This window comes from Oreochromis aureus, linkage group 12 (genome assembly GCF_013358895.1).
Source record: "Oreochromis aureus strain Israel breed Guangdong linkage group 12, ZZ_aureus, whole genome shotgun sequence".
Lineage (NCBI taxonomy): Eukaryota > Metazoa > Chordata > Actinopteri > Cichliformes > Cichlidae > Oreochromis > Oreochromis aureus.
The window spans coordinates 17,737,736-17,754,205 of record NC_052953.1 but is presented as its reverse complement, the minus strand read 5'-3'; the positions used below and the strand labels follow the sequence as shown (position 1 = coordinate 17,754,205).

The 16,470-nt window shown below is 37.7% G+C and overlaps 2 protein-coding genes across 5 annotated transcripts in view; both read right to left on the bottom strand.

The window, feature by feature from the left end:
* Positions 1–241: 241 nt before the first annotated feature.
* Positions 242–2,581, bottom strand: LOC116336441 (putative defense protein Hdd11). Its single transcript, XM_031760320.2, has 5 exons — positions 2,333–2,581; positions 1,906–2,018; positions 1,374–1,483; positions 1,050–1,114; positions 242–962 (listed from the first exon to the last, which is right to left on the bottom strand). Exons 1-5 carry the CDS (start codon positions 2,523–2,525, stop codon positions 853–855), a joined length of 591 nt encoding a protein of 196 aa, XP_031616180.1. The 5' UTR covers positions 2,526–2,581; the 3' UTR covers positions 242–852.
* Positions 2,582–7,316: 4,735 nt separating this feature from the next.
* Positions 7,317–16,470, bottom strand: part of LOC116336440 (pikachurin) — a 28,302-nt gene continuing 19,148 nt past the window's right edge. For 2 of the 4 annotated variants that reach the window (XM_039620397.1, XM_039620398.1), the window contains 16 exons: positions 15,716–15,903; positions 15,437–15,537; positions 15,248–15,348; positions 14,984–15,128; positions 13,898–14,087; positions 12,905–13,030; positions 12,259–12,502; positions 12,049–12,160; positions 11,336–11,452; positions 10,916–11,096; positions 10,611–10,718; positions 10,329–10,407; positions 10,103–10,246; positions 9,612–9,695; positions 9,188–9,291; positions 7,317–9,088 (listed from right to left, as the gene is read on the bottom strand). In XM_039620397.1, the coding sequence (XP_039476331.1) occupies positions 8,937–9,088; positions 9,188–9,291; positions 9,612–9,695; positions 10,103–10,246; positions 10,329–10,407; positions 10,611–10,718; positions 10,916–11,096; positions 11,336–11,452; positions 12,049–12,160; positions 12,259–12,502; positions 12,905–13,030; positions 13,898–14,087; positions 14,984–15,128; positions 15,248–15,348; positions 15,437–15,537; positions 15,716–15,903 (2,176 nt within the window). In that variant the 3' untranslated portion in view covers positions 7,317–8,936. The remainder of the gene's footprint in view (positions 9,089–9,187; positions 9,292–9,611; positions 9,696–10,102; positions 10,247–10,328; positions 10,408–10,610; positions 10,719–10,915; positions 11,097–11,335; positions 11,453–12,048; positions 12,161–12,258; positions 12,503–12,904; positions 13,031–13,897; positions 14,088–14,983; positions 15,129–15,247; positions 15,349–15,436; positions 15,538–15,715; positions 15,904–16,470) is intronic. The other 2 variants (XM_039620399.1, XM_039620400.1) reach the window with 2 other exon arrangements.

The window sequence follows — 16,470 nt, the reverse complement described above, 5'->3', positions numbered from 1 at the left end:
TTTAGTGTGTTAGCTGCTGCAGGACTGGAAATCTAAGTTATAGATCAAACCATGTGAAAAAAGCAGGTCATGACAAGCTCTTCAATAAGTGGAATGAATTTCGATCAATAACAAACCACAACAGCTGAACTCTATGCCGCACTCTCTCTCACTCTCTCTGTCTCTAACACTGTCTTTTCCTCTTTTCATCACTCTGCTTGCATTTTTTTCTTTCAATAAAAATAACACAACACACTTTAATGTACTATTTTATTATCTGAAATGGGTGGTTCGGTAAATACGCATACATACAATTAGGATACACAGGATATGTGAAGAGAATCAAAGTCTAGTGACAGAAAACAAAAACAATGACAGAGTGAGCAACAAATATTTTTTAGAGTATATATATTACAGCTGAGACGTGTGCATTGAGTACAATGAGGGAATAGGCGTGAATCATACTTGCTTTAAAATTCCTTATACAATAATAAAGTATTAATAGAAGAGGGAGTGACTCATCAGTACAGCCATATCTTGGCATATTCGTACCTTAGTCTTGAAACCCTTTAATGCATTTTTGGAGGGGTGATTTTTCTTTTATAGATTTATATTAAATGTGACAGAACACACCTCATAAAAGCTGGGAACAAGATCAAACAAGGCATTTGCAATGAAGGTATATCTATCATTTATATCTATGACGGATAAGCACTGTAGATATAGGTCAGTTGATATATGATCAAGCGTGGGGGCTGCATTAATATATATGAGCTACATATCTAAAGAAAAATTCACTGAGATGTGATATGTAGCCATAGGACTGCATGCTATTATATATATAACAAGAAGACTGCAGAACATATTTTATATTCATGCCAGTATGTTTAAAATCAGAAAACATATCACTAAGGGAAGCAGAGGTTTGCCTTCAGCCATTCCAGCGCTGGCACCTACTGCCAGATCAAGGTCGCCTGTTTTTCCTGAGAAGCAGAAGACAGAGAAGGAACGAGTATCACAAACATTTGTCTCTTTGCATTTATTTTGATTTGTCACCAGGCTGTACCTACCTCTGGTCAGATCCGTGGACCTTATATTAACCCAGAAGACTGTGCGTTGCTGAGCTACGGTGGCCCTGCAAAACCAAATGCAAAAACCATGCTAAGACACTGCAGTTGGTTCTTTTCAAAAGCTTCAGTTGCTAAAGACAAACCATTACTGTACAGCCTATAATATATATATATATATATATATATATATATATATATATATATATATATATATATATATATATATATATATATATATATATATATATATATATATATATATATATATATACAAAGCTCAATTTGGATCTACACAGAAAATCAAATAAAGTATATTTGTCTTACATGAAGTAGACAGGACTTGCACAGTTAGGTGGTATCCAGCTGTAAACGGTGCTGTTGCCCTTGAGATTGGTGTTGGAGTGAGTGACAGCACCTCGAGGATTATGCGCGCACTGTGAACAATAATCGGAAATTGCTGTTAATTCTACTCTCCTGTTTTATATCCATACATTCTCTTCTACTTATCAAATCCAGTGTTATGTCACCCAGTCACCAGTCTATCATGGGGCGAGCAGAAAAAGAGAAACAGACAACCATTCATGCTCACAATCCCATCCCATCCAATCCAGTTGTCCCACAGTCCAATGTTTTTGGACTATGGGAGGACCCACACAAGCATGGGGAGAAAATCCACAGAGAAAGGCCCCATTTGGCCAATAGATTCAAACCTAGAACCTTTATGCTGCCCTCTTCCAGTTTATTTAAGCATTTGTTTTTTGGGGAACAATCTTATTTATTGTACTTTTGGCATCTGTAACAACATTATGACTATTTGCAGCTCAGGTTTCAACATGGGCTTAACTGAAAAATGCACCTGAAGGAATTTAGTGTCCGGAGGAGGGCGCTGCCACGTCCCCAGAGCATTGAGGCCTCCACCTGTTCGAGCTTCCAGAAGAACTCCTCTGTATTTTGGTCCAATGATGGTCACTGCAGTTAGCACAACAAAAACTGCATTGGTTATATATATAAAATAAAGAGTAGTTTATAATTTCAAATATGACATTTTTCGATCAATAATGGATAAACTCTTTATATTGTAGTTTTTTAGAATTTAGGAATATATATATATATATATTCTTTTCCTAAAAAAATATGTATATCAATGCATATACATGTATATATGTATATGTATATATTTCCTAATATGTAAAATCCAAAGCAGAGTTGAGTTTATAAAGTTTGTCAGACTTCTACAAAAAAAAAAATCTGTTAATCTCTAGAAGAAGTGAAGAGCATCTTACCTGTAATGGGCTTCCCTGGCTGAAACACCCTGGCATTGGTGAGAATGGTGTAGGGTGCTGGTGAAGGCTGAGGCAGCACTCCAGAGTGGCGAGGTAACATATCCTCACAGGCACCGGAGGGAGCACCATTGGGATAGCCGTTAATAAAACAGAACATCTGGAACATGAGCAACCCAGGCCAAAGCAGCTCCATCAGGCTGAATGAGGAGAAATCTCAGTGCAAACAAAACTATGAAGCAAGCAGTGTGTGATTACACCCTGGAAGGAGTCAGGGGATGGAGTCAGAAATACTCCTGCTGAGTCACACAACCGAAAAAATTACATTTTCTATAGCTATTACTTACTTAATCATGCTCTCTCTCACAAAGCTCACATGATTTCTTGAAAAGATGTTGCGATATTTCCGCAATTTAAGGCAGAACAAATTTTGTGCTCTCAAATACATAAAAATACTAAAAACAGCTGTGTCAAATGTTTGAGGCCATTTTTTTCAATCTGTCATTTTTATTTTTATATATATACATATATATATATAATTTTTTATATATATATATATATATATATATATATATATATATATATATATATATATATATATATATATATATGTAGAATTGAAATAAAAATAAAGTTTGGTGGTTTATAAATAACAGTGGCACACTGCTGCACTGGTTAGTACTATCACCTCACAGTGAGCTAGTTCTGGTTTGAACTGCCGGCTGGAGCATGTGGTTTGCACTTGGTGTTTCAGGTGCTTTTCACAGTTCACAGAAATAGCTGCCAAGAAAATTGGCGATTCTAAATAGGTTGTTGGTGTGAAATGAACATGAATATGGGTCTGTCTCATTTTTAGTGGGACACCTGCTCATCCTGTGATGCTTGACAGGATAGGTTTAACACTTATGACAGTAGGAGAAGAGTGAAAGAGCCGACCAAGAGCATGTATGTAAACCCCGTCCTTCTTCAGAAACATGCCCCAATTTTTTGTTTGTTTGTTTGTTTGTTTTTTGTTTTAAACTGGTATGCTTTTATATTTTTATCTTAGAAATAAATTCAAAAGAACTTTATGAAACTAAAGAAAAATACTTTCATAACTTGGGTATATAATATTTACTTGGTGGACAAATGAATAATAAATGAATAAATAATAAATGATAATAATACTATTAATATGAATAATGAGATAATGATAAGATAAACCAATTTCCTCTTGTCTTTTAGACGTTTAAAAAGATGTTAAATACACACTGTGTTAAACAAAAGTGCTGCTGTTATAATTAGCAAATAATTGCTAGGCAAAAACTTATATCAGCTTAGAGTGTTATACAACTCCTTTGATCTTTTTCAGTTTTTCTTAAAATGAGTTGGAACTGAGCTTCTATGAAGTTGACAAAGATGTCTTTATTGTCAGCATTTTACTCAAATGTTCTTAACATCAAAGATAAAAAAAGAAACAGATGCATGCATAAACAGTATCAAACATAAAGAATTTAAAAGTAAATTTCTTAAGTTAAAGTGTGATCTTTATACTTGAGGGATAGTCTTTCATTTGTAATAATAAAAGTTTAATGTATTCGTCTATGTGTACATAAAAAAGCGCTTTGGGTTTCATACTTTCTGAGAACGTCTTATTCCACTATACATGCTCACTTACCTTCTCACCTGCTTAAATTTACATTTTACTTGGTCAAGATGAGCTGCATTTGTTTAACATTAATAATGAGATTAAACATTTAAAAATGTATTAATTTAAGAAGTGTTGTAGTCTAACCTCTTTTTTTTGGCTGACTCACTTCTTGTTTAATGATAATGGTTTTTTTGTTTTTTCATTTTTCACCTGACTAATGCATTGCTGATGTGTGTGTAATAAGGTATTAATGTCAAATCCAATGTTCTGCTGCAGTAGTTTAGTTCATCTTTTAACTAAACTATATAACTATTAACTATATAAATGAAATAAAATGTAAAATAAAGTTGAGTTTAATTGAATTGAATGGGTTTATAAAGCTTCTAGGGTGTGATATAACTTGTTATGGTATTCAAGTCAGTGAAATAAATTCGGGTAAGGTGGCCATTGTAATAACAGCGTCAATAAAAAGTGATGTGCAGTGTAATCAGATAAAACCAAATTACAGCCCATCATTTATCATTCCTGTTCTCAGAACTGAATTGAATTTGGCAGCTTTAAGCTAATCGTCCACTGGTCACCTTTGACCGCACATTGTGATAAGATGCAGATGACCTGAATATGATGTGGTGTCTAATGGCTTTATCTAAATTAAAGACCTTTCTGGATACACTACGGGGTTTTATGTAAGTTTCATAGAATAATATTGCTCTGGAAAGATTGAAGTTACAGACCGCTGACATGAAATGAGGCCAGAAGGACGCCAGTAAAAGAAAAGCAGTCAAATTTAACCTAAAATTATTTGGTACTTATGTGTCTTCTGATTTCCACCAAAGAGGTGCCACAATATAGTAGGGTTGCTAAAGTTGCATGAAGGAAAGTCAGCTGTTGGTTAGCTTACATCCCACAGAATTTAAGCAAGAAAATGCCCCTCAGTTAGTGAGTCGATATAAACAGTGATAAGGAGACGGTCATTACAAAATCTGGATACAGCAGAGTCTATGGTAGATGCATCTAATTTTGCCATATGAGGTGTTCTAACTTTAGGCAAATCAAAACAGACAAACATATGAAATAACACAGACAAATTTTCTTGCTAGGACATGTTGTGTTTAGCTTGTTGTATTACAGCTTAGAAAAATGGTCCAAACTGCCGTATTTTCAAAGCACAATAGAACCACATCATGGCCACACGGACGTCACATAATGGTTTGAGTGTCCTGAAATGCAACGTCAAACACTGCAGTGTTGCTTGTGATTGAAAAGAACCTCCAGAAAAGGGTAATAATCACATCTTTGAAAATACAAAAAAGTATTTTCTTGTGCGCACCACTCCTCTACCAGGCATTGTGTGCATTTCTCACAGTCTTTGTTGTGGTTTCACAAGCTTTCCGCATGAATAGATTGCCTCTAAAATTAGCCATGAGTAGTTTGGTCATGGAAGTATGGTTACAACCAAAATAACAAGCAAGATTGCCTCTGTAAATCCCAGTCCTAAGAGTTCGTATATATATATATTTAAATATATATGTGTGTGTGTGTGTGTGTGTGTGTGTGTGTGTGTGTGTGTGTGTGTGTGTGTGTGTGTGTGTGTGTGTGTGTGTGTGTATTCTAATTGTTGTTTCAATGTACTTGATGCTGGAACCCAAATGACAATGAAATGTTTATCTTAAAATAATCCTCCCCTAACATAGCAGGTGAGGCAGTCTGTCCTCTGAGAAAACAAACACAGCATGTTTAACTGAAGTTTTATTTTGGACTGAAACAGAATTACTTCATTGCACAGTGTAGAAGTGCTATTTTTCCCTCTGGCTTTAAAACTGGATCTCAATCTGATTAGACTTTTAAGTGGTACAAAGAAAAAGCAACATATCAATCCTGTTTGGATGTTACCTTTTGTTTTTAAAGGGTTAAGGGTTGGATTAGCTACTCAATATTTTAAGGATTTTTTTACAGTGGTGATTCGAGTGTCTCTTGGGGCCCTAGGCAAAAATGAACAGTAGTCCCTCCAACCAGCATTAATCACCATTATGTTATAAATAATTTGGCACCACCAACCACAACGATTGTCCTGTAAAATGAGAGTTAAAACATTATTCTAGAAGTGCCAGAAACCATGTTTATTTCCTTAAAAGACCTCAAGAACGAGCTGACTGGTTATGAAGCTTTAATGGTAACAAATTAAGACTAACAAGTCAGTTGTCAGTGCCCTTCACATCACGGCCAGCAGTGCTGGACACACTAGGATGCTCTGCCAGCTAATTAATGTTAAATGTCAGAGTCAACAAAATAAAATAAAAAATGTGATCCTAATGGAAGTTTAATTATTCAAATGTCTCTGACTATTTCAGACCAGACTTGGAGCATTTAGGTTTTTTTTAGCATTGTATATTATCTGCTCCACTTAATATTGTTTCGCTTTTTTAAATAATCCATTTAGTTTTATTTTCTTCTTTTCGCTTCCAGAATAATAACACATTTTCATCAGGTTTGTTCAAATAGAATCTTGCAGCACTTGCAAGGGGAGTGAGTGGAATTTGATGGGAGCACCTTATAGAGATCAGGTCACTCCTGCTGTCCGTGCAACCCACTGCTGCAGTCTCACCTTTGTCAGTAGCTTACTGGGTGCTCAGGATCCTCCAAGCAGTTTCCTACCTTGCCTGGTGGCCGGTCTTTTGCTCTTCCTGTACAGTACTGTCTCTATTTGTAACACATATTATTGTTTATTAGGTCAAATACTGCTGGTCAGCTTCAATTACTGCAGAAAACAGTCAATTCTACAGTCATTGGTCAGCTTGTATTTTTTGTTAATGTGATAAGTTATTCATCAAGAATGTTTAAGAATGTGAAAATTATATTCATAATTATATATAAGATAGTATATCTAATTATGAATATTGAATTGTACTGAAGAAATGGCTTGAATTGCCAGGTTTTTTTAGGTTTCTGTGTGCACAATGTTAATTTGAAAGCTCACTGTATATTTACATCATCTGAAATTATTTTTGTAAAATAACTTCTGCTACTGCTTCTCAGTTTCTGGACTTCAGAACCCTAAACAATGTTTATATTAATCGGTGGTGTCTTGGAAGTCTATGTAGGCTGGGAATAACTGTGGATATGACGCACATAATAATAAATAATAAAGACTTAAGCCATTCATCCATGTTTGCATTCATATAAATGCAAACTAATGAAGTACATGTACAATGCGATCAAATAACAAAGCACAGTAGCCAGCACAAGATGGTTTGTAAAGTGCACCATTATAAAATCAATTTCCCAAACAAAAAGTCAAGGGCACCGACAACTTATTATCAACCATGACAAAAAGTTAGTGGCTAGAAAGTTGTTTAATCTGTTTGATTGGACTTTATTTAGAGGGTGTCACAATATACCAAAACATATACAGGCTTACTTTACGTATTTCATCATTTTGTAAGAGGACAAGTCTACAAGCCCGGATAAGCATAATTTCCACAGCGCCAACAATCAGTCTCTGGTCACATAACAAAGGATTACCTCTTGACACGCCTCTTTGATGCACTTAATTGTTTGCTTTCATTTTCAGGAGTACATAATTAGAGAGACATTAAGGCTTGAGTAGTACGTTTTCTTTGTGTGCACATTCATTCGCGATGTCCGTCTTACTTCTCCCATTTTGGCTATGCACAGGTCAGGCCTACAGACTGATTTTACATTTCCTGCCCTCACTATCTGACCAGTACGGCAGCATCAATTTAAAGTTAAAGCTTTAAATGGACATTTAGACACCGCATCCGGGATCATAGACACATTAACATATTTCTACGATCTAGGGTTATTTAGCTTTTAAAGTCAGCTGGTACATACTACATGTTCTGTACAGTCAACCTATTGTAATTATTCTGAGGCTGAAGTCAGCTGATACCGCTGACATTCACAGTCACATGGTGATTTCATTAGTTTTGCTTCTTTTGCAACACTTTTCATAATGCAAGGATGAGCATCACAGACTTTCTTTGAAACAAGGGGATATCTCTCGTGGGCAAACCAGTGTATTTGGACAACAGTGTCTTGGTTTTGTGGGAGTGGACATCAACATACCATATAGATCATAAGATGCAAATGGAGTATTCGCAGAATGCCCCTTTTAAAGGATAAAATTCAGGCATGAAGAGTAAGTAGATCAATCACTTTGATAATATAATCAAGAGTTACAAGCAACAATTCAAAGGCTGATGTCCACAGTACTGTGGTTTGTGCCAGATGACAGCAACAGTCTGTCACACATAATTTACTGAGGATTTGATCTGCCTCACCGTATCAACATTAGACTTTCATGTTACTAACGTCTGAGAGATCAAGATGAAAGACCAAGTGAACTAAAAAAAGAAGGTTAAAACCAACATTTTGTGTAGCTGACGTATTTACCCTCCAAAACTAGAAACGTTGTTAAAAACTGACATCCATCAGATTTTAGAAAATATCTGTCTACAGACTGATAATACATCACGAACAAGAATACAAATGCCACAACAACAAAGACAACAGAAATCCTCTAGAACCAAAACCAAAATCCTCTAAAAGAAGTTTATCTCTGCTAGCTGCTCTAGGTCAGGTTCATGATGACTTTTGATCCCTTGGATCACTTGGTTCTTCCAGCAATCAAATAAGGATTTACAGTAGAAAAAAAGAAAAGAAATAAAGATACAAATAGAGTCATCCCATGAAAAAGTCCTTCAAAAGGTATTTTTTTTAAAGATCCTCATCAAACATATTGCTTTGCCTTTTTCTCTCTCTTTTCACAAAGTACTTGTGCTTTCTAAAAATCCTCTCAGGGTCATCAGATCTGAATTGGTACGAAAAAGAAAACACAACCACAAATTATAATTTAAGTTTTTACTGATTTGTTGCTGGTAAGTGAGCTTTAAGATGACAAATCAGATGGTTCGGTTGGAAATAGCGCTGAAAATCTTAAACTGCCAAAGTCATTCACTAGTTGGAACAGGTGTTGATGTTCTTGCCGTCAGCAGCGTCCTCCACCAGCGCTAAGTGATAGTCCGTGGACAGTGTGAAGTGGGACACACAGCCCACCAAGCCTCCAATGTACTGTCTGTTTGTGTGAAGCGCTATCTCCTTCATGCCACCTTAAGGCGAAGAACAGAGAGAGCACAAACATACAGATGTGAAAATTATCTTTTAATCTTTATCATTTAATGGAATTAAAGATTCGAGGTTTCACTTACCAACATATAAGGGTCCATTGATATTAAGTTGTCTCATTTTGCCGGGCGCCCTGCCTGTCTTTGCCCCATAGTCATCGACAGTCAGCTTTCCTGACTGGCCATCCCTGAATACAGTAAATCAGTTAGTCAAACTGAGAAACTGGACTTCTCATTTGTTTATAACAGTTTAGTTATATATAAAAATAAAGTGTTGACCTTAGATTTTCTATTTTCCACAGGGATTGAAAGGTGATTTGTGGTAGCAAAACACTGTAAAGAATGACCTACAACTGCTACTTCTACCAGATCTGTTGGTCTATAAATGTTATAAGGCTATAATGCAATATGTTATAATAAAGATTAAGAGAGCAATTTAAAGCAAACAGCCACAGTTGAATGTGATCAACATACTGGATATAGATTTGACAGGATTTCATGAGCTTACCTCACAGCTTTGACTCTGTGCCACTTTCCATCACTAAAGGTCCCGTTGACGACAATGTTGGCTACACCACTGCCCAGGTTGTAACTACAACAACATGGAAATGCATACACGTACAGTGGACTGCAGTGGAATTACATTTTTATGGTACAAGCCTGATAAATCCTGATTCTCTTAGCAATCATGGTCCTCACACAGACCTTTTTTTGTTTTTAGCTCTACCTCTGCTGAGCACGTAGCTCTCACTACCCCCTGATGGCATCAGCATTCCTTCTCTATTATTACTGTCCTTCTTGTGCACTAAAATTTTTTTTCCATTTGTGTTTTCTGACATTTTTTGCCCAGCACAAGGACACAGAAAGAACAAACACATGGTCTCCAGAATTTGCACTTTAACTAAAAATATTTCTTTACAGTTCAGTTACATTTGATTAAGAATTATAAGCCATCCTAACTTTTTTACTCTTTTTATAGTGTTTTACAGTGATAAATACCTGAAGATGAGAGCACCATCTTGAAGACCCATAGAAAGGAAGTCACTGTTGGGTCTCATTGGACTGTCTCCTCGCCAGAGCAACAACCCGTCTTTGGCTGTGCTCTTAAAACGCATGAAAAGGCTGGTTCTGGACCCAGATACTCTGTAGAAAAATAGCAGAATGCACTTCATGAAAAAGCGGGAAAAAAAAAAAAAAAAAAAAAGAGAGAAATTTCCCCACCAACCTTTTAAGGATATCTCTGTTGTCATAGGTCAGGTAACTTCTTCCGATGAACTGTGGAATCTCTATGGCTTCAGTAACAGCTGGGAAGAGAACAAGAGCTCCTTTCATATCATCACAAGGTGGCAGCATCAGCATGTGTCATATGTCTACAGCTAAGAGAAAAGACCAAATCTGATCCTGTGGTGGAAGATGTGTGAAGGGAAAGAAATCTTACATGAAAGAAAAGAAAATCTCATGTGCGGTTGTAAATATCTACTTTTTGAAATCAGAGAAGAAGACTTACTGTTCAAACAGTAATTCCCACACTCTGTTCCATGAAAGCATTGAAAGGAGAGAAAGCATAAACTTAAGGGACTAAGTTTGCATGAGAAGAAACTGTCATGTCGGTGGCCTTAAAACAGAAAATAAACAGTTTTATGAAAAATAAAACTAAACACAAAATATTTTATTTAGCATGTAAAAAATATCAGCATATTTTATTCTTAGCACCGTGTGAACAGCCTGCTGACTTCAGTGACGTGCAACAAATTGCACAGTCTCATCAACCGAGTTCATCTGTCGATGAGAACAATTCCACATGCAACAGACCTTTCTGGCAATGCCTCCCGTCGTACCCTAGAGGGCAGTCACACTCATATCCATCCCACTTTGGCCTGCAGGTTCCTCCATTGGCACACGGACTTTCCACACATGGGTGTGCAGAATTGGCTACATTAACTCCACCAGCAGTTCCAGTTGTTATGGGGATGGTGCGATCATTGAGTATTAGCTGAGGGGGAGAAAAGAAAAGAGCACAGAGAGGAAAAGGACAAAATGAAAGAGCGTGACTGTAAAAAAACCCCCCAAAAATCAGACACCTGCCACAGTAGCTTGGAGACTGTATGCAGTATACATCATATATAATGTAATGCTGCTGTATCAATTTTGATGGATTGGAAATGATTGAATCTTACAAATATAATTGTGTCCCAGCTCACTGATGTTGGCGTATCTAAAAAAAGCAATCACCTGCTGAATAATGCCAGTGAAGGGCTTTATTACACCTGCTGTCCTCTTGGTTTTATCGTACTCTGGCACGCCGCCAATATAGAGAGGTGAGCTGCAGTTGATCTGAGTGAAAGCTCCCTGAAATGTAAATACAGCAGAGAAACAGGTAAGTCATGTCAAACCATTTGTTTGCACATCCGCTTAAATAAATACATGTTTTAAAAATCTATAACTCTGGATGTGTTTCACTTGGTCAAAAAGAGCCTGATATTTTTCTCAGGAGTTTAAGGACCAAACCACGGCTAAAAGATGATTAAGTGTTGCACATTCAAGAGTTGACTTTGACAGGTGATTGTTTTGGTGATTGTTCTAATACAAATGTCACTTAAACATGTCTTAGAAACTAATAAGGTGTGTGCGTATCATGCATAGAGGTTTCTAATGTCATTAATTCCAGTTTTATTTTGAAATTCCCCAGTTTCCCTGCATTTCAGTCAGTTTTACTTATTGTATCTGGTTATTTTCCCACCAGCTGTGTGCATTTTTGGCCACTTGTCACTTGCCTCTCATGTATGAAGTCTACCCTGACTATAAAGACCTAGTATACTTGCTTCTAGTATCTTGTGGTTTGTTTCTTACTCCCGTTAAACTATACAGTTGAGTTTTTTGTGAAGTATGTTTTCTAATAATAACATAACAGTTTTTGCAGATGGTTGTAATGGCCATTAATATACCTCAGCAATCCCCTCCATAGGTCTCTGGCTGTCCACCTGGAGGATACCACTCTTTGCTGTACGTGATACTCTTAGCTCATGCCATGAGTCCAAACTGATCTGCTCCTCACTCCTGGAACACACAGTAACACACATTTAGTATAGGACATCTAGTTAGATAATGTAAAACCAATGTGAAAAGAAGATTCAAAACTTGGCTCTATCCAGCACCTTATGACAGCTCCTCCAGAGCCACAGTCAAATCTGAACTCTACATATCTGTCCACCAGGTTTATAGCAAGGAAGTCCCCGCTCCCTGCGTCATCACTGTACAGCAGCACTCCATCAGGGGTTGACGGCTGAAACGTCACCTCAAACTCAGTGAAGGACAGGTAACTCTGTGAGGACTGAGGCCATGGGATGACGGCATATGAAAACACTGTTTCATTGAAGAGCGGCGAGGACAGTGAGAAACCTGAGGAAAAGCAGAAAAGACACAAGAAAATAAGTAAATGTAAAGAGGAGGAAAATAGTTGATAACGACACAATGAGATTGTAGGAAGAGATATATCAAGGAGAGGAAAAAGTGGAAGGCTATTTTGTGTGAAAGCTGGTCTGACATGCAATCAATCCTTCTGCTGCCATATGAGAAATAATTCTTATTTGAATCGATTTTCTTGGCATTTTCTTCAACTGCTGAGTAATTACCTTGAAAGGTTTATGTGACAATACGTGGAAGTCAGCAGGTAAGAAGAAACGGCAGGGATTTTATTTTTCCTTTTTTCACAGCTGTTCAAAACTCTGCTTGTAAACCGGACGCTTGTGTGCACACTTTTGCAGGTGTGAGGGGGAAAAAAAGGAAAAATGGTTGACTCACTCTCTTCACAAAGTGCTCCTCTGAAGCCAAGTGGGCACAGGCAGATGTAGCCATCAGCACGATTTGCAAAGCAGACTCCGCCATTGGCACAGCTGACCAGGTCGCACACATTGTCACTGCACTCACCTGGTACATTAGGACAAAGCCAGCATATGTACTCTGCATATGTGTGTACACACTTACAACATAAATACAGTTTCCATGATTGCATTGTTCCTATAAACAGTCCTGCTCCAACTACAGAAAAGTGAGCAGGAGTTTAGCATCTTCCACACACCAAAAAAGGGGATTATATAAAAGCTGCATACTGATATAGTATGATATGATTGTACAACACACACACAACATGCACAATCGAAATATGAGGGGTTTTTTTTTGTTTGTGTTGTATTTCGAATGGGGTGTATTTATTCAGTGAGTTTTAATTTCTTACAAAAGTTATTTAATATTCTTACCTCGTTCATAAAATCATGTTGTGAAAAAGTCCTTTGTGTTCCATAATTTGCCAAAAACAATCTGCTTCTTGCTTCAGTGACATATTGGCTAAAACCCTGTTATTAAAAAGCTATTTTTGTCTGTCGCTGTGACAGAAAATTATCTAAAGTGGCAACAATTCCTTTCTTATATCACTGGATTTGTCTTTTTTGTTCATGTCAGATATTTTAATGCTCTCATTATACACCACGACATGGTCTGCTTTCATTTTTTCTTTTAAGCAAAGTGAAATAACACTAACACCGGGCGGTGTAATGAATAAACACTGTCATCCATATTCAAATTATGCCCACTAATGATTATAGTTATTTACTGTATGCATGAAAACCAAACAGGCAAACTCTAGAATTACTGTTCAGCTACTCAACCGAGCACCAAAACATCAGGAGACCTAGTGCACTGTGGGTAATATGGATAAGAGCCAGGTGCCACTGGCAGCGGCCACATTAAAATAACATTCATCACACAAATTCTCTCACATCCTGTGTGCTTCCTTACCTATATCAGCTCCACTCAGAGCTCTGCCCAGGGGCCAGGGCCTGATGTCTGTAGCCTTATTGTTGATGGTCAGACTCTGCATGCAGCCAACAAAGCCACGATTTGTCCCTGTCGCTTTGACCAGCCAGTAAGCGCTTGGGGATCCACCCACATACAACGGGGAGCGGAAGGTGATCTTACTATACTGACCCTAAGAGAACAAGATGAAGACATTAAAACCTCTTTATTTGTATTTTAAGGGTAGTCTGACCGCTTGTAAGACAATATTTGACAATATGCACCAACAGTTTTGGTGCAAGTAGTTACAGGAACCAACTGGTCATCCAGAGGATGAAAGTGTAGCACCCTCAACCTCTGGGCAATCACTTTTATTTGCAGGGTGACTTTACAGGTTGCCTGGTAGGAGGCAAACCATCGCAGTTTGCCTCAGACATATTGCCAAATGCCAACATGTTGCAATCAAAATTAGTCAGTCTGTGCTAATGACTGCAACTCATCTGGGATGAGTCTCTTTGCAATGGTGGACTCAACTGTCTCCAAACTGGTTGTATTTTGGTTATATTTCTATATAGAAGCAAACCTGCAGAGCGCCTGTGTCAATTTACCATCCTGCAGTAACTATGTCACTACTTGTGGAGACGTTTTTGAATTTCTGTTTCAAATCCACGAGACTAAGAATGCAAGCAGTTAATTTGAGTTTCTGTGCATGTAGATGGCAAACACAAACAAATTGCATGTAATAGCCAACTTGATCCCATTCGATAGCCGACTGAGCAGACTGATCGCTGTCTCTATACACCAAAATCACTTTGAAGACAACAACTGACTGCAAGAGGTTGCAGACCTGGATCCTGTCTTCAAAGCACCCATTGCAAAGACAACAAGACTGGAAGTTCACTGCACACAGCTGCACTAATTTTAGTAGAGTTGCAGTCTCCAGCCACTGAGTGACTGTAGCGTTACACCTGAGTGATGACACACCTTGCATCAGTATGCTTTAAATCACTGTTTAACTTAAAACATGTTTTTAAAAAAACAAACAAAAAAACCCCAATTTGACATTTTTCATTTTCTTTGTATTATAACCTGTGATCGTCCGGATATGGGTGTGTCGTTGTCCATACGGAGCCAGCCACTCATGCCATCTCTGAAGACAGTTACTGTGTGCCACTGACCGAGGACAATGCGGCTCTCACTGACTATCTGAGCTGCTCCTGTACCACAGTTAAACCTGCAGAGACAAGAATCTGCATCATATCTACAGACAAGGAAAAATCCCATCTCTAAATCTTATGAACACATTTATTTCTTTTCATAAACAGTACATGATAGCTAATGTTATTCTGACACCTGTAATGAAGCTTCCCCCGAACCAAAGCCAAAGAAGTAAAGTCTCCACGGCCATGTTCATTCTCTCCACAGTACAGCAGCAACCCATCCTCAGAGTCTGCCTGCACCGAAGAGAAACCGTCTGAAATCTATTTTAATCACTGATAGAAAAAAAAAAGATATGAGAGAACATGGAACCTGATATCTTACCTTAAACTCCAAAGTAATCTGAAAGGTTTGATAAGAGTTTTTTAAGGGTTCAAAGGTCATGTGAGAGTGGCCATGGAATCTGGGAAACTTCACTGATAACGCTGAAGGAGGACAAATGAAAAGAAAAATCATGACAAATGAGAAGTAAGAGCACCCATGGGTTGGAAGAAGAAAGGGCCACTTCTTGCAACCTTGACAAAATGGCCACTACACTATCAGAGCACAGCTGACATAAAATGTTTTTTAAAAAAGAGGCAAGAATTCAGAAATCTTTCTTACCCTCAGAGCATGTGTCCCCTCTTCGTCCAAGGTTGCAGTGGCAGCGCGAACCGCCGCTTTCGTAATCAGTGAGACAGAAGCTGTCGGGCGGACACACAGTATCATCACAGCTCAGGTCGTACACACGAGGTACCTCGCCTTTCCAGGGGGACGTGGTCGTAGTAGAAGTGGTGGTCGACAAAGGGATGCTTCGGGGGATAAAAAGAGAAAGAAAGATAAGGAACTTTAGTAATTTGTTGCTAGTTGGGGTTACAATAACCTGAGAGGCAATATTTTGTTGTGTATTTACACCTTTATCAGGTATGTCTTCTAAAGGTGGCATTTGATTGTAAATTGTTCCTTTTTTTGTTTGAAGGAAAGCAACAAACAGCAAGAAGCCCAAAGTGCTCACCCAAACTCAACAGAACAGTGGCCAAGCCACCTTATATTGCTGCAGATAATGACATACAGTACATCACAACCAGACAGTGTGACATTTCACTGCTCCATTCGCCATCTTTATCAAATAATTAAGTATAAGAGCACAAAAAAGACATGTTCTAGGTAGCTTTTAAGGGGGGAAAAAAGCAGAAAGCCAGCAGAGATGGAAATATAATGATCACAATCACAGACTAAGAAGAAAAGCTGTGAGCATAAGAGCAGTAAAAGATTTTTTTTTTGTTCATGAGGAAAAATCTATAAGTGGTTAATTTTGCCTTTAAAAAGTTTTGAAATCTCATCAACAACAAGAAATTACAAACAAATCCTTGATGAAA

Coding starts and splice junctions, on each gene's coding strand:
- LOC116336441 (XM_031760320.2), bottom strand. CDS start 2,525: ATGGAGCTGCTTTGGCCTGGGTTGCTCATGTTCCAGATGTTCTGTTTT. Junction 1,115..1,373: donor GCAAGTCCTGTCTACTTCAT/GTAAGACAAATA, acceptor TTGGTTTTGCAG/GGCCACCGTAGCTCAGCAAC. Junction 963..1,049: donor GTCCACGGATCTGACCAGAG/GTAGGTACAGCC, acceptor TCTGCTTCTCAG/GAAAAACAGGCGACCTTGAT.